Source organism: Lampetra planeri, chromosome 49, assembly GCF_965212315.1.
Source record: "Lampetra planeri chromosome 49, kcLamPlan1.2.h2, whole genome shotgun sequence".
Classification (NCBI taxonomy): Eukaryota; Metazoa; Chordata; class Hyperoartia; order Petromyzontiformes; family Petromyzontidae; genus Lampetra; species Lampetra planeri.
In genome coordinates this window covers 1,251,679-1,277,067 of record NC_136155.1, presented here as the reverse complement: position 1 = coordinate 1,277,067, position 25,389 = coordinate 1,251,679, and the positions used below count along the sequence as shown (strand labels likewise).

The window sequence follows — 25,389 nt, the reverse complement described above, 5'->3', positions numbered from 1 at the left end:
ACAAACAAACATGGCTGAACCAAAACTCTTCAAAATCACCAAAATAAAGCTATAAAAAACGTAACAGTGATCATAGGAACTGTGATTCAAATTAAAACAATAAACGATATACATAACATGTACGACCAAACTTTTCAGCCATAGCTGGCAGCATGTGTCACTCCATGCAGCAGGAGTATCAGTAGGAGTATCAATCACGTGATTGTGTTCTGTGTTGGCGCACCCATTTCCAACGGCGGTTGGCGCAAAAAACACACAGCTCTGTTCGTCCATGCAGCAATGACAGCAAATGCCCTTGCACAATCAAAAATTAGACTATAGTAGTATAGTAGTAGGTTTTTACCCTTTAAACTGGTTTCAAAACTGAAACTTTTGTACCAGTTTAAAGGGTAAAAACCTACTACTATATTTTGCCACTGGTAAATGAGATGTCTCATAGTGTAAAAGAATGAGACTCTCGATGTCCCGTCACCAACGTTTCATTTGCTTCTACTTTAGTTCAGACTGCATTAATGATCGCTTAGAGTAAAATGTTTTTTTTCTTTACAATTGACGTCAGCAAATTCTCCTGCAGGGTCATTGACGTATGTAGGGTAGGCCAACCCCTGCCACCGGATGACCCCACCCTCGACCCACAATCTCTCACTTCTCCACATCACGAGCGCACGCAGCGTAGAGCTAAGCCACTCTGATCCTAATTGTATAAAAGTACATCGTTATTGATGTTTTTAATTATACATTTCTTTAAATTACTTTAATTATATTTTTTTGACCATTTGCTACAGTGGCGGAGTCGTTAGTGAACCCAGCGACCTGAGTTTGATTTCCGGCAAAGGCCAACATCGGTGGGATGTGATATCGGAAACGGTCCACTTCCTTGTCCTTCAGCAACCTGCACTGACCGGCGTGGTGAAGTATGGTCAAAAAAACCCTGACCGACATGGCTTGCGGGAGGCCTTCAACTGATAATGGCTGGAATGTAGTATTCATTATTTTACATCTTTATTACGGAGAAAATTACTTCAAAGTGAATTTCACGATCACCGTAGTGATGTCACTTCACTGTAACTGTTTATACATTTAAATAAAAGGCACCACACAATGATGTCACTGGAGAACTCCTTGAAGTCACTCTAAAGTATTTTATTCCCCATTTAATAAAGCATGCAACTCCTGCTGGGCACTGTGGGCCACACAGGCTCAGTGCTTGAGTTGTTGTCCCGGAGGCCGGGAGATCGTTGATCAATGTTCGGTCACCGGGTCGATGACATTGTTGTGATTTCTCACTTAACAGAGTGAGCTGCGTGGAGGCTACCATCTTCCACGCCACAGCCCACGTGTGAATGTGCAAACAAATGAGCCTTTCGCATTTTGGAATTTTGTCTTCGTTTAAGTGGTTAAAAGAAGACGGTTTCCATAAAAAAACCCTGTGATTATTCAAGGTCCCAAACGTCACACCTCCTGGCTTAGACACTCCTCGAAGACGCTCGTGTGACCATGAACCCCATCGCACCATCGACAGGCCGGTGCGAACATCTCCTTCATGAATTGAGAATTATAGGCACAAGCTGCAGTAGTGCAACTAAAACTACGGATCGTATGGTAAACCACTGTGGTCTCCGCTCCTTCAGCGGAGGAGAAGGAACGGCCAAACCACACAAACTCTCTCCTGATGCCCTCTCGTGCTCAGCAGTCCTCGACATTTTCACTTGGCTCCTGAAATTATTTTTTTCTGCCATCACTCGCGAGAAAAAAAAAACCTGTCGTTACGTCCAACTGTGAAACTGAATGCTTCTCAAATTTCTGACAATACAACGGCTATGTAAGCAGAGCCTGTGGTCAGTTTCAACACGCACACGTTGTTTTACCACTAATCATAGCCCAGTTGTGCCGCTGTCATCAGAGTCATGTCAAGGGGTTGGATGTGACGCAGTTGACCCATGTTGTGTCAGGGAGTTGGCCCGGAAGAAGATGCCACAGAACTACTCCCGAGTCACCAAGCTCGAGACGGCAATCCTTCATGCTCTGCAAGGAGCGATTGATCTTGTTTCAGTTATCCCAATTGTTTAGAACGGTACTGAAGATCATTGATATGCACGAATAATAACGGCTGTGTTATGGTGAATGTTTAATCCCGACCGTAATGAAAATATCTAGATGGCCGTTGTGAACCCTGGATCTTAGCGTGACAGGCTCAGCGATCTGACAGCGCTAGCCTCTGCGATGTCCATAATTACAGACTTGGTGTAATTAACGAAAAACAATTAAATAATACGACATTGCAGCTAACAAAGCATGTTGATTTCACTGCATCACATAGGCACTAAATTCTAATTAACATTATATCGCGAATGCGTTGTGCAGATTGTACAGTTAATCAGCATAAATAAGTAGATGCTTTTTTAATGATGTGGGTCATTGAAATTGTAATCACGAATCACCTTGTGTTCTGTGCAGTACTTCACCCATTCATTATATATATGTTTTTGTTTGCTTTGGGCTGATGGAGCACCTGAATGAGTGTTTTGCGGTGGTACTTTTAGTCCCATTAGCATTCCCTCCCGACTGGCGCCGAGAACTCCCGCACTCTGGGCGACATTGGTGTTGAGGAGCGTGCTCGTGTGTGCTGCATGGCAGGAATATAATAGCGGTTTGAGAACACTGGGCCAAAATACAATCGCAAAGACATCACTCCCATTAAGTACGGTCGAGGGAACAGAGTGCGGAGAACATTGGTACATTTTCATTCCGTGCAGCTATAGTGAACTGGCCTATTTAAGAATGAGAAAGATGTGAGAAATATATTTCGGGGGGCTGATAATGGGCAGATGAGAGCTGCCGAGGCAACGCTGCAGACACCCTGGGTGTGACTCCGTGCTTGATCCACGTTCTCAAAGTCCAGAGAGTTGTTGTACTCCATCCAGTCACTGCGCATAGCCCACGGTCGTCCGTGTGATTTTCACACAAACGTATCCACACGTTGGAGGATTGCGGCAAACCACAAAGCTTGAAGGAGCGCCGTCCAGTGTTGGGTGAGAGAGCCCCGAATATGTGTGACTCGGTAGTAGTTCTGTAGCGTCAGCTTCTGGGGCAGCTTTCCTGCCCGAGGGACGTTCCACCAGGAGACAGTTGCTCACCTAATGACGCGACTCTTGATAGCGGCGCTGCTGGGATATCGTTTAGCGATTAAATAGAAACAAAGTATGAACAAAGGCGAGGAATTTTCATCTTCAAATTTGAGTCGATATGAATTCCTCAAACAAATTGAATATAAGAAGCGCGTAATCACAATGTCGGAGTATCGTAGCTGCTAAGCTCTGAGATCACTGGTGAATGACCTTGACCTTGCAGCCAATCAAACGTCGCGTTTCCAGCGAGCCGCTGAAACTCGAGGATGAACACGAATTGCTTCCCCTATCTCGTACTGAATTCTCATCGAAGCGCCCCCCCCACCACCCCCTGCCCTGAATTTCCTTCGTCAGGATTCAGAGTGACCGGAAAGGCAGCCACTCGCATGTCGTTCAAAAATATTATGAGTGGCAGGAAGTATTGAATTCAACATTGTATTTAATTTTTCATCTTGTCGGCAAGGCAGCCTTGAGCTTTAGCTCACAAGTATTTCTGGGAAAGGCTTACTCGAAATGCCGGCCTCGTGACTCAGCGGGAGAGCGAGAGCACCTTGCAATCGGAGGGTTATGAGTTTGCATCCCGGTTGAGGGTTGACTCACACTATCATCCTTCCGGGGTCTGTAATTATTTGAAATCAACATTGGTTTCCCTATGGATAGACGTTCCCCTGTCATAGGAATGGCTCGCGGCTGTAAACAGGACTCGAGCACCAATGCCTCAATGTTCTTTTGGGCAAAGAATCGTGGGAGAGGTGCACGCTCGGCATCACACCGATAGACAACACGAGCCACACACCGACCAGAGCACGTACGCAGGGTGGCGACACGATTTTGCCAGAGGGCCTGGGTCGGGCACGCTGGGTCGTGGGGAAGGATCCGTCCAAATTCGCACGAGAACGCGAGCGATTCAAAAGGTCATGGCAGGGACTGTTGCGCATGATGTCAGCGGCAATACGTTCAGGAGCTAGGTGCCGATGTCAAGGTCTGCTGTTGCTGTTGGCCACAACGGGTGGGCTTCAGGAGAGAATTCGTGCCGTTTTGCTGTTCCTCTGTTGAAATAGCGCAGAGTACAGTGGTTTACGGTATCGGCCATAGGTGGGTTGCGTAGCCACAATCGCACCACTGCGGCTTGTGTCTTTAATTTTAAATGTACTAGGAGGTGCTCACTCAGAGAAGTGGATTGATTAAAACACACACGCACACTTCATAAAACATTGTTTGCCTTTGAAAACTGATGAGAAGTTTCACTTGGGGGTTGGGGAAATGAGCAGAAACGTGATCGATTAAATTTTGGAATACTCTCTTGACTTTTTTAAAATATATATTTGCCCTTTTACGTGTTTTCATTTGAAGAGGCTCACTTTGCTGCAAAGCTGCGTTTCACATCGAGTCGGTGGCCAGCGGCAACGCAGGTGCTGAGCTGCCGATGCTCTGAGATTCTCTGATCGTGTGTCGCCTCTCTCGTTCTGGCAACAAGAAGAGACAACAACAACAACGTAGTTTTATTTGGTTTAACACGTAGGCTTTCGCGACCAGTATTATTGATAATAAAGGTTTTTGGGTTAGATCGCGTAAGTATACATGTGTCGCGACCCTCCAGCAAACAGCAATAAAACGTGGTTTTATTGTTAATAAAACAATAAAACGTGGTTTTATTGTTGTTTGCGAGGCGCCTATGGAGATTTTGTCAGTCCATTTTCCGCTAAGCTAAACCCTGGCAACAATAAAAAGTAAACCGCTCTTCTCTCGCAGCTACTCACCTAGGATTTGGAGGACAGGGGCAACATCCCAATGTGAGATTGTAGCATCATTGGATGAGGGCAAAAGAGACTTTGAAGTGACATTACGGTGGCTAGGAGATGTTAACTACCTCGCCTAGGATACGGGAGGTCGTGGGTTCGACCCCGACCCTGACGGTGCCTGTATATTTGGGGTTTGCGTGTCTCTCTCCCCGTGATCGCGTGGATTTTTCTCCGGGCTCTCCCGTTTCCCCCCTACACATTTAGAAACATGCATCAAGGGTATTTGGGCTGCGAAACATTTCCACGTGATCAGCCACTCTGTGATGGCTTCTGAAAAAGAGATATGTAGCTCATTGGGCCTTACATGGTAAAGCAAAAAATACTAATCACCGGCAATGTCCCTTTCATATGTTTATTAAAAATGTATATGTCACTGCAGCAATGTGGTTACAGTACCACAGCGTTACAGCCCAAACAAGTATTTTAATGGATATTTTTTACTCATTATTGAAGTTCTAAACTTACGCCGGACAGCCTGTGACGCACAGGGCCTAGGTAGTATGGATGTGCCCCTGATTTTTAGATCAGTGAGAAAATAGAAATCTGAAATTAGGCCTTGAATACAACATTTCGAACAATCTTAATAAATTATATCTTCATAAGAGCTGTTTTTTGGGTTAGATCGCGTAAAAATATAAATGTGTCGTGAAACCCGACATAGCCAATAAGTAAGGTTTGTAAAGGTGATACCAATATTATATCTGTCAGTTTTCATGACCATGGTAGTAACGTCACCAATATGGCAATCACTTTTGCTGTTTTGCCGCCAAAAACGGTACCACCTGACACCATCAAAGGCACGCAGATATGCAACGTCATTCCAAATAATCTGAAAATCTAAAAATATGTCCTGAAATATTTACTCGAATATCCAACAATGAAAACTGAATATCTGAATCTCAAACGTTTATAACACCGCTGTCTCTGCCCTTTAATCGCATTTCACTGATTCAGTCAGTGATTTGCAAAGTGTGACATTTTCATAATCGAAAACATCAGGTGAATATAGCCATCACTACAAAAAATATATCTATTTCAATTATCACCGTTACATTTGCCCTTGTAAAATATCCATTCGTGAACTTTTTAATAATATATCATTCATTCATAGCGTCTCTACCGTCTGCTGCATTACCTTTGTGAGCTACTGTGCGCGCAGCTTTAAGTAATGCAGTTTCATTCATTATCTAACGCGTGCGGCAGTAATTTACGTAACTGTGACAATATATACGATCTTAGTATTTAACTTATTTATCCCCTCTCGGTACCAGGACTGCCTTGTCTCAATGAGCTCTCCTTGCTTTGAATAATCATGTTCGATTTAATTCATGGATTTCGATATGCCTATTATTATTCATGTAATAACAATAAAAAGAATATCGTTAAAAAAATTATCATCACAGTAATAACAATTTTACAGAACTGGCAGATCCACTGCTGGATGAAGGCCTCCACCCCATGCCTTGTCAGCCATTGTGGATTGTTTGACCATACTTCACCACGCTGGTCAGCGTGGCTTGGCGAAGTCGGGGGGGGGGGGGTGCCCAGGCCGCTTAACCGATAGCCAGGGCCGGGAATCAAACTCGGGGTTTTAAATTTTTTGCTCAATTCCCCGGTGCAGCGCCCCAGCCACTGCACTTCCGCCCGCTCCCTCATTATGGATGCAGGCTGTAGTGGATGCAGCGTAGGGGGTTTCGAGCCAGGCAATTGTTAAGCGCAATGAACGGTTTGCTTGCATCAACAAATCTCAAGTCGCCGTTATTAAAGGCAGAGGCGACACTTAACGGCAGCGCCCGCGGTGTGTGGAGCAAAACTGCCGCAGCGGCTGCGACTCCGCACACGCCGCGCTAACAGAATAACCTCGCGGCCATTAGTTTTTGTTTCTTTGCTCGCTCCGTATCTCCCTTTAGCATCTTTCAATTAAAATACGCAAAGAGATTGCTGCCACAGCTGGTTGTCACGGTTCGCACGCTTGGGCTTTGCGATCTGGAGGTCTCCGTTTCGATTCCGTCTCCCGATCGTGGCGGTTGCGACGATGGTGCAAGCTTCTGAAAATCCCCTCCGACTGTCTCTCGTGCGGTGAAGTGTGGGTCACGCCCGCTTCTTCCACGACGTCTCTGGCGTGCAAGATGAGGCCCAAAAAGCCCCCAGAGTTGACCCGAGAGGGCCCTCGAGTCGAGGCTCTTCTCTGCCAGTCGTGGCTTGAACAGACAGCCAACGGCAGGGCAGCAGTACCCAAGGCGCAGATCGGTTGTATGTTGAACTTCATTCGCACGGCACATAGCCAACCGTGCTAATCGGAAAGGACAGCGACTAAAAATACAAAAGGCAGTTTTAAAGAAAGGAATTTTCAATGTACATGATTTAAAAGTGCATAGCTCCCAGTGGCTTCCGACTATCGGAAGGAAGAGAGCGTTCCAGACGGCCGCAGAAGCGCGTCTGAAAGCGCGCAATGCTCGCAATTGCAAAAGCCTCCCAGTTTGAAGTTTACATTGATGCCAATAGGCTCCTTATGCAGCCGTTTTAGTTGTGTCTTTATTTCGAGTTGTGAGGCTGATATGCGAATCGTCATGAGACTCCTGACTCTTTGAGTTCGTGAGGCTAATGTGACTTAATCCCACATTTCGTGTTTGAAATATACTGCAATTATCTTATTACTTCCGTGATAGCTTTCTCATAACGAACGTTTCATGTCGCAAATGCAGATACTGTGGTCTGTCTGCGGTGACGGTCTGTGTGCAGATTGGCTGCAGCTGCTGCTCTGTTTACACCAAACCAAGCTACTGATAACTTTAATTTCCCCGAATTGTTTCTGTTTTCATAATAAACAAAAAGTCACGATGAAGAGTAATTAATCGGTGCATTCGAAGCAAAGTAATCAGATTACGCGGTGAAAACAGATTGCCCGTACATGATTAGCAACATCTTCCTTTTCGGAATATGAGTACGGTGCCCGCACCACCACTAATTAGAGTTTGGCGTTTGTATGTGAAAGAGTAAAACCCATAAAGTTACGCTAAATGTAATTAGCTTAAATGAAACAATTGCCATCCGTTTCTCTGCAATGGCCTCTGTGGGTCATTCGTTACTGCGGTCTTCCAAACGTACTCGTGTGTGTGCACGCCGGCCTGTGTGTAGTGTTTATTTGTTAGACACTTGCTCCCAATTGGTTGGATTTATCGGAAACCCCCAAAAATTCTGAAAATCCAAAACTGCGAAGCGTTCAAATCCGAATCACGTCCCTGATACGTGCGTGCGGTGATAACGAGTTTCACTCCCTACGCTGTGATCCCAGCGACGTGGGTTCAGTCCCCAACTACCGGTGCTCGCTCCTGACGAGAGGCATCTGAACCTGCACTGAGGACCCGATGCAGTGTGTTCGAAAACAACGCCCGAAAACACAACGACAGCCAGTGCACGGTGCTGGCATCCCTCCCCCGCTTGCGTCGTGCTGACTTTGAAAGGTGCTCACTATAACAGCGCTTGATCCTCCTGTGTGTGAGGCTAACCATGTGGTGTTTGATCTGTGTGTGTGTGTGTGTCACAGGGAATCCCAGGCCTCAAGGGAGACCATGGTCCTGCCGGTCCCCCAGGTCCTGTGGTGGGTACAAAGCGTGGAGCCCGGCCCGTTACCTCTTCTTATATGTCGACGTACCCACGGTCGTTGTTGTCGATTTCTTCCACGGGATTCATTTTTATTTTGGTGGCTGTATCAGTGTGTGTGCATATGTTTGTATGTATGTAGGTGTCTGTGTGTGTATATGTGGTACACATAGCCTGGCACAAGTGCTATGGTGACTTCATCATCACTTGGTCGCGAATGGCGGTTGTTGTTGAGTGTATATATGTGTGTGTATGATTGTGTATTATGTGTGTGTATGATTGTGTGTGTGTGATTGTGTGTGTGATTGTGTGTGTATGATTTTGTGTGTGTGTGATTGTGTGTGTATGATTGTGTGTGTGTGTGATTGTGTGTGTGATTGTGTATGTATGTGTGTGTGTGATTGTGTATGTATGTATGTGTATAATTGTGTGTGTGTGTAATTGTGTGTGTATGTGTGTGTGTGATTGTGTATGTATGTGTGTGTGTATGATTGTGTGTATGTGTGATTGTGTGTGTGATTGTGTGTGTATGATTTTGTGTGATTGTGTGTATGATTGTGTGTGTATGATTGTGTGTGTGTGTGTGATTGTGTGTGTATGATTGTGTGTGTGTGTGATTGTGTGTGTATGTGTGTGTGTATGATTGTGTGTATGTGTGATTGTGTGTGTGATTGTGCGGTAACTTCTCTGGCCCCAGGGTTCGCCAGGTGAGCGAGGGCCTGCAGGCCCAGCCGGCCCCATCGGCCTTCCCGGCCGCCCTGGAACACCCGGGCCTTCTGGGCCCACAGGAGACAAGGGGGCCCCAGTGAGTGATACTCACCCCCACACCCGCCACACACACCCCACACACACCCCACACACCCACCATCGTCATCGTCGTCTTCATCGTCGTCTTCGCTTGCAACCCACGGCCTGGCCGTGTCACTCTGTGGTCAGAGGACTCGAACTCGCAGTCACAAGGGTTGCGAGTTCGAATGCCGGGCCGGGGTTTACTCACAATTCCCCCACCACCATCATACATCAATCACCATCATCCTCCATTATTAATCCATCATCATTATCAACCCGCCAACATTATCGTCATCAATGCACCATAATCATCTAAGGTCGATAAATTGAATACCACTGGGTAGTCAGCTCCAGGAGCAGGCTGAGTGGTACAGGGGAGCTATCACATGTCAGAACACTGGACCATTGCGCCTCGGACCTCGGTTTGAATCTAGGTTTCAGCTGCCCGTTTTTAGACTGATAAGCGGCGATTGCGTAGGTTTGATCGCCATTCGCCATTCACTGTAGTCGCCAAACTCGGATCCCAGTTTCTTCCGCACGTCTCCCTCGCAGCTAAATAAGCTCTTGCAGTGAAAGTGTTTGCATCATGGTGGTGAAGCGACGTGAGGAGCTGTGAGCGGTTTGATGAGCGAGACAAAAGAGTTCCTCGGTGTGGGGATTCAGTCCTTCTGACATCGACGATGATGATGACGACGACGATGATGATGACAATGATGATGATGATAATGATGACGACGATTATGATGATGACGACGATGTTGATGATGATGACGATGATGATGACAATGGTGATGATGATGACAATGACGATGATGATGATGATGACGATGATGATGACGATGATTATAACGATGATCATGATGCTAACAATAACGATGATGATGTAAAATAAAAAAACATCCCATGGGGGTGAGCAAATCTACGTTGGGTCAGCGCTTATCGGAACGAGCCCACGAATCGCGCTGCGCTGGATGACCTGTGGTTCAACGCCGGGCGGCTTCAAAACCAGGATTTGAATCCAGCGGCGTTGCCTCGTGCTGTCGCCGTGCCGATCAAGCTCCCCTTTTTGTCGTTTGACAAATCGATGGGGGGTGGGGGATTTGGTTGGACGCAACTGCCCCAACGAATTATCACAGCGGAATCCGACGGCGGAAAATTGTTTGGGGTTGAGGGGCGGCCAAGCTCGGAGTAATCCTCACCGTCGCTGCCAACGTGGCGCTAAGAAGGATGATTTCATTACCGGGAAGCAACGATTAAATACATTAAAGTTAAGCACATTGCGGTTTGAAAGCGTTGGCGTTGCGCAACGTTACGTATTTTGGGCAGCCGCATTTGATGCGCTGTTGACGGAAGGTGATATTTTTTTTGTCTTCTTCATCACCGGGTATAACTTCCAACTCCAAAGAACCATTACTCGAAATAACAATGAGCAGCACTTGTGCTGTTCCTGTTATTTTGTCCGTTTTTTTAAATTATTTAAACGGGTCATAATAGAATGGCGAATTGAGCCCAAAAGATGATGCGTGCGTAATAAGGATATAATGAATCCTAGGCGTTCACTAATTTCTTGAAGCGCTTGTGGCGTTGCGTTTTTCTCTTGCATCGGTGCCGAGTTTCTATGTGAAATGCTCGTGTACGGGGCCGAGGGTGTCTCACAGAGGCGAATTCACATTGGGCGGCCGAGTCGGTGGCACAGTGATAACACCTGTGTGTCCCCGGGTGCGATTCTCGACTTGGGGTGCCTTGCTGTTTACAGCTTTGCATGCTCTCCCCCGTTCTGCATACAGTGTAACTGCATGCAATGGTCATACAACTTAGCCGGATTCTAGACCCACCCTGCCCTGTCTCGTGCTGCCCCACGTTTCATTGTGCCGTCCCGCACTGCCCCGCGTTGCCCCATGCTGCCCCATGTTGCATTGTGCTGCCCCATGCTGCCCCGTGCTGCCCCATGTTTCATTGTGATGCCCCGTGCCGCCCTGTGCTGCAACGCTGATTCGCGACGGGGTTTTGCGCTGCGGGGCGAGAAGGGAGATGAAACGACTCCCCCCCCCCCCCCCGGTTGTCTCCCTGCATCGCTGCCGACGCTGCCGCCACGTTTGGTCAAATCTTTTTTGGTGCCGACCCAAGACAAAGAGAATCACGACGCGCCTCTTCACGGAGGCTTCGGTGTTTCTTTGACACCGCTTTGTGTGCGCGTCGTTTGAAACTTAGGGCGAGAAAGGGCAGGAAGGCCCATCAGGCAGAGACGGCATCCAAGGCCCCGTTGGACTTCCCGGACCAGGAGGGCCTCCGGGACCTCCTGGAGAGGATGGAGACAAGGTGAGCATGAGGCCTTCTCTCTCGACGGGAATCAGACGCGAGAGGAAGCCACGTGGAGCAGCGTATCTTTCATGCATGTCCATTGCAGTAGTTTACTGGGTTTCCAAAACAGTATTGTTTGTGTAATGGCACGGCTAGAAAATACCTGAAAAAAGACATCTTTTAATCTTTGGTAAATATGTATGCAGTGAACGAATGTGGATAAATCGGCTGCATTGTAGAATTCTCTCCGATCGCCACGATAATCTGGATTCTGCTGTACAAGCATTGCATGGATCTTGCTTTCAGCCACGGAGGAACAGTTCTGCTTTGTAAAGTAGGAGGTGACTCTCCTTATAGGAGTACGGGAAATGCAATAGTCCAGATACAGCCCTGCAGTAACTTTCTCAAACCAATGCTGGCAGCACGTTCTCAACCAGAGAGAGCCCCTCTGCAGTGTATCTTTGGCCTCCTCTTCCACACTGGTCAGACATCACAGAGGACGTGGAATTACCCACGCTCGCCTATCGACTGCGGTGTACCAGTGCCGAGTTTACTGCAGGGTAGACAGAGGCAGTGGAGGGGATTTCGGAAACTTGTGCCGTTCATCGACTGCCAGAGATCCAACGGGTGGCGTTTGGATCGTGAGTCCAGAGACTGCGAAAAATGAGTTTCGTAGCCCATCTGTTCACCGCTGGCCTGGGGACACCGACAAGAAGTGGAGCGATGTCTCCCTGCTCCAGCGAGCAAACGGGGCGTTGCTCGTCTCGTGCAAATCACACATTCCCACGGCGGGGTTAGTCTGTCCGTGAAGAGTTCCAACGTTTGTAGTCGGTGTGGCTGAATGGATTTTTTTTAAATGGTGTTCTCGCCGTTGTTTGACCTCCGTCCGTCTGCGATTGTTGTACTTCCAGGGTGACATTGGCTTGCCAGGTCAGAAAGGCAGCAAGGGAGACAAGGGTGAATCGGTAAGTGCGATAGACATTGGCTGTGATGTCGATTTTTAAACTCATCGATTATTGTTTTGAACGTAATGATGACGATTATTGTCGTCGTTGTGAGCAGAAGTATCACCAGTGGGCAGTCGCGGCAGAATGGTGATCATCATTATCAGCAGCTGCATTATCATCAGTAGAATTATTGCAAACATCACAATCATCAGCAGCCGCATTATTACCAGTATCATGATCGTCATAAACGGCCGTATATTAATTAAAACACAATTGTCACGAGTGTTATTGGAATCGTCCTCACTCTAGTCATTATCGTCACAGACCCCTTAATTAAAGGGAAGCACATAATTCATAACGTTGGAAAATGCAACTATTAACAAACCATTATATGTCCATGTGTGCCTCCACGATCCTAATAACGAGACCCACTTTGCGTGTTAATTCCCTCCTCGTGCTGTGCAGGGCCCTGCTGGACCACCGGGGATTCAAGGCCAGATAGGAGCACCGGGTCCCACGGTGAGATATTCTTGAACCACTTTGGGAGGACAGGGGGTTGGTTGACCTAACACGATTTTAGTTGATTTCGTTGAACCAGCCCAGTGAACACGGAACGTATGAGCCAACGCCGCGACGGTTGCAACCACGTGCCAACCAACGTCAGCCCGCCGTCGGCACGCTTATTGGGAGGATGCTCTCATTTGTTTGCCTGTACGTGTGTTGAACTTCTTTTGCACAGTACGTAGCCAACCCGCGCTAATCGCAGGTGCGGATAAACCCCGGGGGGGGGGGGTCACCCATTACAAAAGCAACTCAAGTAAAGTACAGCGACTGTGTCACGTGACAAAGCGAAAGAGGTTGTGGGTGTTTTGAGACAGGGGCCGGGGCAAGGAGGGTAAAGACCCTGCCACTGTGTGGATCACTTAGCTCCACTCGGCAGTGTGGGTGGCACGGTGGGTGGCACGGTCGTAACATTCTTGACGCTCGGCAAGAAGGCCCTGGGTTCTTCTTTACCCGGGGACATTTCTGCACGGGGAGTTTGTATGCTTCTCCACCTTTGTTCTGCATGGATTTCCTCGAGGTTGTTTTCCCACTTTCCTCTCGTAGCTGAAAAATAATGAAGCGTACAATGTAACCGGTGTTGAACAAACATCCCTAGACTGAACTTTGCGTAGGGACTGCGAGCAGCGGGCAGCGGTAGGGGGTTTGTATACGGGGGAAGAGAAGGCCAAAGGAAAAGGAATTAAAATAATTGGGGGAAAGGGCTTGGGGTGTAAGAGCGGTCGTTAGTTGATGTGTCCATCGCATACATGGGGAGGAGCTTGACGCCAGATGGTGGCTCGAGGTGTCGTGAAAGCAGCCCTGGGAGGGTGAGTGTCAGCTGTGGTGAGATCTAGCAGAGACAAGAGACGACAACAAAATGTGATGGCAACACCACCAGCACCACCACCGCTGGGCACAATGCCCACTTGAACCTGACACAGACGCGTACTCACGCACTCACTCGCGTGCCAATTGACACGTGCATGCGTACGTTCATAAATAAATAAAAGCACACGCAAGCAAAACATTACTCAACTTTGACTAAGTCGTTAAAATAAATTGTATTGACTCCACTATCAAAACAGCACCCTGCAGTAGTAATAAAAACAAAGTTACCGTCCCAATATTTTATCGTTGCAAATATTTTACGGTTTCGCGTTTCCGCCTTCGTTTGCATGATCTTTGTTATTGATTCATCGATGTCGTTTTTGTAACCAGGTTATGGTCCATTGAAAATCATTATCTCTTATTGCGACGGAATATTCCGACCATTTTACAGGAAAACTAAATCTCACCGCGTTCTTATATATTTGTTTTATTGCGTTACTACTCCCACTCGTCATTCTCATCATTGTCCAGCCCATTGACCAACTCGATCCCTAGGTTTAAACCCCGTTCTTTTTTTGCAGCGGCGAGTGATTAAACCACATTCTCAAGTGGGTGTGAATTTTATGTGCTCGGCCTGACCACCAATGGATACGGCACAAAATAGACGCTGCAGCCGGCTGGCTCGTTGGGGCCTCCCGTACCCCGTTAGCGCACTGAGCCAGCGCCGCTAAGATCCTGGATTCCAGCCAAGCTCTCAGTCGCACGTGATTAGAACGGAATTCTCCGGTGCAGCGAGATAACGCCGTCCAGCTTGGTCACCAACGACCGCGCAAAAAACTCATCACGTTTTTTTTTATTACTAATTTGCCATATGCCAACTGTGACCGACTCAAAGCTTTAGTTTGTTTGCCACGTGATGCACACTCATTGCAGGGTGCACCACCCTCGTGTGGAATCGGTGGCCTGTTTTTTAATCACTTCAGAAGTCGTTCTGTGACGTCATTTTCCGGAGCCATCCCTCTAGCACGAGCTGGTAGCGGGCTGCTTTCCCTGAAAGTGAATTTTATCAGCACGCGAGTCAACGCCAGTCTCACAAATCAAGTAAAGTATTTTTTTGACATTTAAATATAAACAATATATCTTGTAAGTACTGTATATCACACAATGTCGTGCGTCCCGACTCTTGAGGGTCGAAACGTATAAATATAGTGTGTCAGGTAAATGCCACGTGGTTACAGAGAATAAACGAGTGCCCTCTAGAGGGTGGGTGAGAGGGCCCGGTGGTGGAAGTGACTCAGAAGTAGTTCCTGTGGCGTCATTTTCCGGAAGCCATCCCCGAAAGTAGTTCTGGGAAGGAAACTTTCTATCGCCTCTTGTTGTTTTAAAAAAGAAAGATCTGACGTTGTTTTGCTCATCGTTATAGTCCTATTTTTTTTTTGTAATCAAGGCGGCCTTCCTTGTTGATTTTTTTTTTCTTCATAATAATTCCATGAATTGGGACGTGACAACGTGAAGGCATTTTTCAGTGAGTTACAAAGGGAAGGAAATAAAAAAAAATTAGGTCAAGAAGTGTTGCAAAATGTCAACGGTGAATACATTTTTCATGGGGACGTCTTGAATATGACTGATGAATAAATAATTCGAACGTGCCATTAAATATACATATTGAAGTATTGTGCAGGTTTACTTGTCCGATCCTGCAAAAAAAATCTTGCTCGATAGCATTTAGAGCCAGGATTTGTATCTGAACGTCGAGTGCATACGCTGGGGCATGACTAATGCACAGATTTCGATTTAAAGCTTTCGTGACTGCAGGGATTCATCTTCTTGGTTCTTTCGGTAAAGTCACGTAGAATGGAAATAATAAAATAATAAAAATGAAACATAAAATAATTCTCACGACGTTTCGGCCACAACGCAAGCAGCCATCCTCAGGTGAAGAACAGGTCTGTCGAGAAGACAGAGTCATTCAGAGTCATTCAGACTCTGACTATACCGAAAGAACCAAGAAGATAACGCACAGATTGTATCGCAGTCTTCGCATCTGTGTGTGTGTGGGGTATTGGTATTGGTGGAGTGCAGTGGGTGGTGCATTGGTTCGTACACCGCGCGCTATGAACCCAATCACCCAGCTGTACACATCGCCAGTCCCAAAGGCATATCAGCAGCAGTCCGGGGGCTCGGTCCATGTTTAATGAATTCATTTACAGCCAGCCCTGTCCCTCGACTGCTGCGTCACGTGCTCCCCTTGCCGTGTCAGCTATGGAGGCTGTTCGGCCATACTAGTACACGTGTGTAAGCTTCTAAGTGTTTGTACACGTGTTATCACGTGGCCGCTATGTGCGTGTCTGTTGTCACCCTGCGGCGCTCTTGCAAATGGGATGCTCAGTGGATTTTCCAAGTGAAATCGGTTTGTAAATAAATAGCATACTTCACCATCCTGGTCAGTGCGAGTTGGTGAAGAAGGGGGAGGGGTAGGGGGGGAGCCAGGACCGGTTCAGATTTCGTTCGCCATCGATGTTAGCCGTGGCCAGGAATCGAACGAGCTGTGTTTGCAGATCCTTAAACGAGCATCTGGTGTGGTTTGTCAAGGGTGCCTCTCTGTGTGCAGTTTGTATGTTATCGCCATGTTCGGCACGGGTTTTCTCCGGGGTTCTCCGGTTTTTCTCCCGTAGCTAAACGTACACACGTGGGCGAGGTTAACTGGTTTTGACCCCAACGTTCCACTGCTGTGGGAAACCAACTAAAACCCAGCAAATGACTCAATGAGGTCTACACTTGGAAAACATCGCACTGCCAATGCAAAAACATTTCCGGAACCTTCCCATAAAGTCATGCGACTTGTTGAGTCTTTCCCGGGTAAACGAGCGTAACAGCAACAATAATAACAATGAATGATAGTCTGTGAGGAGCGATGCGCGTGTGTGCATGTGTGCGTGTATGCGTGCGGGTCCTCTGGCACAGTAGGGGGCACAGGTGGTGCATCGGCCAGTCATCTGACTCAATCGACCCATACCACCTGGGTCTGCCCCGTGACCTGCCAGCGGGCGTTCGACACTTCACCTGGCCTCAACGTGCACATAGCCTGTCACAAGCGCCGTGGTGACGTCACCGCCACTTAGTGGCGAATGGCGGTTGTTGTTGTTGTTGTTGGACCCTCTGGCCTCACTCTGCCTCCGTGTCTCTGTAGGGCGCGGACGGTGAACCCGGCGCACGTGGAGCCCAGGGCCCCTTCGGCCAGAAGGGAGATGAGGGTCCGAGGGGCTTCCCAGGGCCGCCGGGCCCCATCGGCCTGCAGGTGAGTCGTCGTCATCCTGGTAACCGCCAATCTCGCCACTCGTTGCCTCTTGTGCTGCAGCCACGGTGTGCATGTGTGTGTGTGACCACACGTGGTGACATGGTGATGGCATCACGCTGACGGTCATCACGGTGGCATCACTGGTGACATTACCGGTGACATCACCGTGATGACCGTCACTCTTACTCCCCACTTTATGGAATTCGAGAGAAAAATGTAAAGTGATTGACAGCTCATATGAACATTGAGCATTCAGGTGGTGCACATCTCGCGTTTACAGCACTAAGCCAATGGGGGAAAGTCCACATTCCCATGGCAGGGGCCAAATCTATCCAAAGCGCAACCGCCCTTGACTTCCTCACAAGCTAAAATTATTTTTCGATTTAAAGCTTTCGTGACTGCAGGGATTCATATTATTGGTTCTTTCGGTAAAGTCACGTAGAAGGGAAATAATAAAATAATAAAAATAAAGCATATAAGTAATAAAATAATAAAATAAACACGCTTTATTTTTATAATTTTATTACTTCCATTCTACGTGACTTTACCGAAAGAACCAAGAATATAAAATTATTTTGTCGAAAGTGATGGTGGACTGAGTCGACCCCACCAGCCAGGATGTGAGCTCGTTCCCTTGCGATCGCAAGCTGCTTGCTCTACCGCTGAGCCACTCAAGAACTCCCAGCCGCTAAATATTGCAGATTATGAATCATTAGCAACAGTCACGTCCAGACCGATAACTGTCATTTGTTTATATCTAATTTTATACATTTATTTTGCCCTGCTTCCTAATCTCTGCTACAGGCAAACCTCCGTGCGCATAATTTCTCCTTGTCATTTCGAGCACCTCGTAAACCAATCACTGCGATGATAATTGCGCTCATGCCCGTGAACGCACGTCACACATTCTTTTAAAATTCCTTACCTTTTAGAAATGTCTTTCAACATAACGTTTGAAGAAATGCAATTGACCCGGCTTGATCTGTTTCACGGTGAGAGGTCGCTTTTTCTCCTCTGCTGTCCACATGGCCCCGGAACTCCCTTCAGCTATCCGTGCTGTCCGGCCGTCAGGATCACTCTTCCTTACGATATTAGGAAGCTACTGGAGCCGTGCACTTTTAAATCATCGAGATTGGGAAACTAATTTATTCAGCATTGATTTTTGTGTTCGGTTTGCTGTCCTTTCTCCGCACCTCCGATTAGCACGGTTGGCTACGTGCGCTGAGAAATGAGTTCAACGCACAATGCCGGCATAAATATTTCCTCTCTCCTTCTTTCTATAACTGTTTACCTCTTTTTCTCTATATAAAAAATAATTACATAGACGCGCCTCCATTCCCCAGGACGCCCATGTCCCACCACCGTTCTCTGTGGCATCCATAGGTGCAGTTGCGTTTGAGAGGCTATAAATCTACGTGGTGTGGTATTGTATGCACCACTGAGCATACAACGTAATAGTGTGTCAGGGTAGATGTATAGATGCCTTAGCTCACCATTGAAATGGGTCAGTTAATTTAAGGGGTTATACATTTTATACATATATATTTCTGATTTAATGTTGTCTTTGATCATACGTGCTTTTTTAATGAATAGTTTAAAATTATTTTAATGATTGTTATGTTTTGGTCAAAAGCCTATAGCCATTTGAAAATAATGGTAGGTGTACTGTTTGAGGGGTTCCGTCGGCAGTGCTGAGTGCGGTTCTGTAAGCGGCAGAGCAAGCGGCTCAAAACTGGGAGGTTGAGAGTTGGGGTTTGACTCAGCCCATCATCGTCCCCAGGGGCAAATGCAATGAGTGCCACTTTGTGGTTGTCCTCTTAATGGACTTGCCCCTGTCACAGTAATGTGGAATTTCCACTCCTGGATTAGGCCTGCAAACGGGAGATGAGCACTGCCGCAATGCTCATTTGGCAAGAAATCACAGATTTTGTTTTGCATAACTAACATACAACAAACATAACTAACATACAACAAACATAACTAACATACAACAAACATAACTAACATACAACAAACGTAGAACGTGTGACGTTGCACACCGGACACTGCAATGGTTAAAGCATGCGGCATCTATGAAAGGTAGTGAGTTTGCCGACCGGAGTCTCATTCCGCTGAGATCCTGGGTTCAAATCCAGCCAGCCGGCCTGCCTGTGCTGAAACCACGTTCCAAGTACAGTGGAGTTGATGATCTCATCCCGGTCAACAACGGCTGCACGACAACAACAACAACAACAATCACATCAAATTTGGTTCCGCACTTAATTTGACTACATTCCAGATTTAAAATTAGGAATGCATCAAACATTACTCCCTGTAGCAGGGCGGGTGGAAATATGCGACGCCCCCATTACTGTGGGCCAGGGGGTCAATCGGAAGGGATCTCCGAATCAGCTCTGTGACATCCGCTAGCGTGGGCCCTTTTCTAAAGACGACGACGCCACACCGCCGTGCGAGCGATCGGAGCGGATTGTCCATCTAGGGGGGACGAGGCGACGGCGGACATGACAGTGGGGGTAAAGTTGGGGGATAGGGGAACGGTCAACGTGGAGCCGGGCCTCTCCTCTCCGGCAGCGGTGGTCTCTCCGTGCGGTCTCCGTTCTCGGCTGCACTGCTCTGCCCACGACCCTATTTACCCTCGCTGGGAAAAAAGAAAAAAGCCCCCACCACCACCACCACCTCATCCCTCCCCAGCTTCACAGATTTGCTTGTTCCCATCTCGGAGATACGGCTGCGCGTTTACAAAGCCACGTTGCATTTCATTCATTGTCCCGGAGATAAAATTGAGCAATTTAAAACGGAGAAGGGATCGCTCGGTTGGGGAGAGCCTGCCAGGTGGCGTTGCTTCACGTTTAATTGCAGCCAGAGGACATGTGTCATGCTAACAACGGCACTATTCACGCCGCCTGAAATATATCGTCTTAATACCCGCACGATGGATGGCGCGGCTGCTACACGGCGCACTATGGATGCGTTGTCTGCACGGTAATGCACTGCACGGATGGCTCCATCCGTAAGCTGCTGGGCTCGGAAGTGTCCACGAGTGCGCGTGCTCAGAGCCACTCCGGGAAAATACCGAGTGTCCAACTTGGATCTATGACAAAAACACAAATGAGAATTGATGGAGAGGTTAATCTCAATTTCACTAATTCCCTCTAAAGATTTCCTTAATTGCATTCTTATTTCCCTCCTCCTCCTGGGTGTGTGTGTAAATGTGTGCCAAATTGTGTGTGTGTGTGTGCGTGCAGGAACGTGCGTGTGTGTGTATTCAGGGAATGGTGGTGCAAGTGGTTAGTGCACTTGCACGACAATTTTGAATTCCCGCTCGTGGCCAACATCAGTGGCGAGCATCTGAACCCGTCCCGAGTCTCCCCTAGGTCGATTCAACCTTAACGAAGCGCCTGGTGTGGTTGTGTAAACATCAGCATTGGGGAGACAAAGGCGGCCAGGTGTAGGGTTGTCCACTCAACATCTCGCCTGCTGTCCCAGCCTAAATAGGTGCTCGCTAACAGCACTTGCCCCAACAGCTCGTTAAGGGCTCATACGGGGATATTTTGTCGTTTCGTGTATTTGAAAGGACAGAGACAGTCGGCAGGGGTGTCTTTGTATGCATACATGTGTTGGTGCAGTCTGTACGTGTGTGTACATGAATCCACGCGTGTGTGTGTATAATTTTAAATCGCAGTTGTTCTGGTTAGATCTTTGCACTCTGAACCCAGCGGCCTGAGTTTGATTCCTGGCCACGGCTGACATCAGTGGCGAGCGATATCTGAACTGGCACTGGGCCTCCCCGAGGCAAACTCTGCTTTAAATCCTTTACCGGTGCGCTGTGTAAACGTCGGCGCTAGAGAGACAAAGGTGGGCAGCCGTGGTTCTGACCACACCGCCCCATACCCGTGTAGGCTATTTGCGGAATCTTTGTGTTTCTATATGCGTGTATGCTTGACATGGCATTTTGTTTGCGTACGTGTTTCATTTTCCTTGTGCAGGGTCTTCCTGGATCTCCTGGCGAGAAGGGGGAGACGGGAGACGTGGGAACATTGGTAAGGATGTATTGCTTTCTGCCACCTATTGAATCCGTGTGACGTGTACTAATAATCGCCGAAACACAGAACGTAATTGGAAAGGCATAAAAAAAAAGAATTAACCAGCAAATAAATTATTCATGCCATATCGCGATGCCTTCTGATGTCGCCCGTTTATGCATCACCGATTTGAAGAATCACGCCGGGTAAAATACATTTGCAACGTCAGCGTTCATCTGCACTGCATTTTGGGTAAATTTCGAGAGACGAGCTAATTCAATATTGGAATTAGAACGTGGGGGAGTGGGACCGCATTCGAGTCGCGAGCATCTGCTCATTGCGATCACGGCCGTTTCGGAAACACATCCGTGACCTCGGAGCGGAGCTCTGGAACCGAGCAGAAGCTTGAGACGCGTGCGCATGGTCGAGAAGGGCAGATGCCACAGAGACTGGCACTGCAGTGGAGCCCAGAGGCCACCGACCAAGGGGAAGAGAAGACCAGAAGCCGATGTTGGTGGTGTTTTTTTGAGGCTTTGAGAGCAGTTCCTTGAGTGATTTGTAAACTGTCACACAGGCAGTGTTCAACTGGTGAGCGTTTATACTTTTGGTCACCGTCTTTGTCATCGTCTGAGTCTAGTTGATGACAGCCCGTAGAGTATTTAGGCTACGATTGGCACGGTAGGCGACGGTCCAAGGGGATGTAAAACACTCCCATTTGTTCAGTGTTGGTGTGAAAGGCACACAATTCTACTGCCCCCCAACCTCCCCCCCCCCCAATTATTGTCATTTTAGCCGATCAGAGAACTCACTAAATATTTGTATTCACATATATAGGCAATATATATAGCCAATTTACATATTTGGTCTTCCTCAATGCACTGCATTTCTGTTACAACATTACTGATACATTATCTTCGTCTGCGTCTTCTCTCAGAGGTGTTGGATTTGTTCTCGTCATAATCAAATCTTTCGCGGCTGGAAAGTAATTAATTATCCTTACCTGAGACATCATATATATATAAACAAAAAAATAACTATCTTGACGAATAACTTAAAAGCCGGTAACAAGAGGAAGACCTCTGGACAGGCGTTGTCGAAGCGTCTGTAGAGGCAGTTCTTCGCAAGTTGGTTGCTGAATGTCAGCCGAAGGAAGCGACGGTGACATTTGTTGGCATCTATGGCGTTGTTTTGTTTTTTTTGCCGCGTGCGTTTTGATTGTTGTCCTTCCCCCGCACCTCCGATTGGCTACGTACGGTGCAAAAGAAGTCCAACATACGTTGTGACTTAATCTTAAGCGACAAGCAACAGCGACAAGCTTGTTTTGAATCTCTGTTACCACCTTAGTGGAAAAAAAAAAACTACTTCTTATTTTATTTGGCACGTGCATTCGCGTGTGGGATGCTTGCATCTCCTGGCCACCTTGCGGCTCAGCAGATGTCGGTCGTAACAACTCTGGGTGATCCACCAACCCTTGCCTCAACGGTGCCTCACCACGCGTAGATTCGCGACGTTGTTCCCACGTTTATTTCAGCGTGAGCAATTTGCTACGAAAATCTACTGCGACAATTGCAATCGAAATAATCTCAGATTTTCCCACCAGGCTAATTTCACCTATTCTTTTTTTTCGTCCATTTTTTATTATTGCCAGATAGATTATTAACGTGAATTGGTTCTCACCAGCTTAAATGAAAGAAAATATATATTTTTTTTATTTTCACATTTAAAAAAAAAAATTCAATTTTCGGCATCAGACATCTCGTGATATTTACGCAAGTGGCGGAGGACGCTAGCTGTACAATTCCCCATGCTTCATGAAGCGGACTTCAGAAAACACTTAACAAGTGAACTCAAAGCAATTTATAAATATCGATTGAAATCAATTCCAATCAATTGCAATCTTCCCACAATCTAAATGGATGTAAGAGCAGCACTAATTAAACACGTCTTTCACAATCCGCAACTAACAAACAGACGTCGATATTTGCATCGTTCATTAATTTTTACATTCAGCGGTGATTTATATCCTTAACCAATCCTTGTAGTTTGAAAGCAGTGAGAAATGGCTCACGATTGCAGTGGGTTGGATGGCACAGAAGGTTCACAACATCCATGATTCAGACCCTGAGCCAGCACTGCTGAGATTCTGGATTCAATCCCAGGCAAGGGGTCCATGATTAATGTGGGTTCCCAAGTTTAGCGGGCCAATGGTCACGTGAACCCCGGTCATCCTCACAGCGGCTTTTGGCGAGGCATCGAACAAAGACGGCCACTGCATCGCGCCCTTTCAGATGCGCTTCTGCGGCCATCTGGAACGCTCTTCCTTTCGATATTAGGAAGCGAGCGATTAAAGCAATGCACTTTTAAATCTAGATTGAAAACTTATTTATTCAGAATTGCTTAAATAAAAGTTGCCAATGGGCTGCAGACGCCATCATTAAGTTTGCCCTTAATGTGGGTACATTTCAGCCAACTCCAGCTCTTAGAAAATAAAAATCAGTTTTACCTCCCATGCAATGGTCATAATGAATACACTGAGTTGGCGCCACCACTCAGATCCTGGGTTGCAGCCAGCCATGATTAAACATGTGGCTGCTTGTGTAAAAAAAGAGATTGAAAATGCCCCAAAGCGTTGGTTTAATTATAAAACAAAGGGGACATTTTTCTCAGGTTATTTTAAATAATCCAGGTTCCAACCGCCCATGGTTAAACCAAATCTATAAGTAGTGCGAGTTTGATGGCCTCTGTCCAACCACCAACAACTGCACGACAAAAAAACCCAATATGAAGTTTTGGATTTTTTTACAATTCTCACCAAACCCTTCTCAAGTGTTCAAATGTATTCGAAGCAGGCGGTGAAAGCTCAAGAGAATCTCCTTTGCGAGAGCCACCGAGGTCACCAACGTGACAGAAGCAATGACGCGCACGCGTGAGCGGCAAGCCTGGAGGAGCCCCAACATGGGACGAACTCACGTCACCACCCCAATCGTGGCGACGACCGTCAAACACACCACGTTGACTTCTACGCTTTAACATTCGTGATTTTGTTATTGACTTTTCAGTGCGATATCGACAATGCGAACGGACGACCAAACGCTTGTCAACATTGTATTGATTATCCAGCCCCATCTCTCTCTCTCTCGCCTCCCTTCCCTCCGTGTCTCTCGCTCCCGTTTCTCCGTTCTGTCTCTCGCCCTCGTCTCTCCCTGTGTCATCACGCTTCGCGCCACTCGCCTCCCTCCATCTCCCGGCGCGATTCGCGTTTCCTCGCCAGCTCCACGGCACCGGGGCGCTCCTCCGCGCCTCCCCACACCTCACGGCGATCAACACGGAAGCTCTTTATAGACCGTATCCGTCTCGCACCCCGCTACCCTTCCACGGCGCTTCTGGATCGTTGTCAAACCACTCTCGCACACCGCAAGCGAGTCTGGCGGCGCTACTCACGCCCACGTTCTCGACTGATTCGCAACTTTTGTCAGCGACTTTCAAATTAACAAAAAAAAACGAGGATTGTCTAGAGCGGTGGTTCTCAGAGTGTGGTCCTCCGGTTCCACCGGTGGCTGTCCGTAACGCTCCTCCAGGTGCTCCCCGGGGCTGTGATGCAGACGCAGGTTGATCCCGACAAGAATGGCAACGTTTGTACCTTGTGTTTTGGACGTTAATAGTTAAATTAATAAAATTAAGTTCGATAAATGACCCAGATTAGACGACCCTAACCCTTAAATCGAAATGCCCCCTCCCATCCCGTCCCCCAAAAAACCTTTCGGCTACATTTAAAAAAAGTAAATATGTTCCAGTAATGTGAATTATGTTGTATTTGTGGTATTTAGAGAGAGAAGGGGTAGGGTTGGGTGGTGGTCAGCAGAAATATTTGCATCGGCCGATTGGTCCGCGTAACAAAACGAGTTTGAGAAACACCGCTCCAGTGTAACAAAGTGATGGGTCTCGGCCCAGTTATCATAGACCGCACAAGAATACCATCGCATCTCGTTCATCATTGACTGATGCACATTACAGGGTGTGCCTGTGATGTGGACACGGGGGCAATCGAGTGGGACCCGAGAAACGGTCTGCGATGCCTTCTTCCGAGGTCGTTCTCTGAACAAAAAACGTCAGCTTCTCTCGAAAGCA

General features: G+C 47.3%; 1 protein-coding gene across 2 annotated transcripts in view; it reads left to right on the top strand.

Annotated features, from left to right (window-relative positions):
• The window catches only part of LOC144734060 (uncharacterized), a 258,027-nt gene that overhangs the window by 184,412 nt on the left and 48,226 nt on the right, over nt 1-25,389 (top strand). For both annotated transcript variants that reach the window (XM_078616112.1, XM_078616111.1), the window contains exons 42-48: nt 8,478-8,531; nt 9,231-9,338; nt 11,534-11,641; nt 12,535-12,588; nt 13,036-13,089; nt 17,132-17,239; nt 21,226-21,279. In XM_078616112.1, coding sequence (XP_078472238.1) covers nt 8,478-8,531; nt 9,231-9,338; nt 11,534-11,641; nt 12,535-12,588; nt 13,036-13,089; nt 17,132-17,239; nt 21,226-21,279 — 540 coding nt within the window. The remainder of the gene's footprint in view (nt 1-8,477; nt 8,532-9,230; nt 9,339-11,533; nt 11,642-12,534; nt 12,589-13,035; nt 13,090-17,131; nt 17,240-21,225; nt 21,280-25,389) is intronic.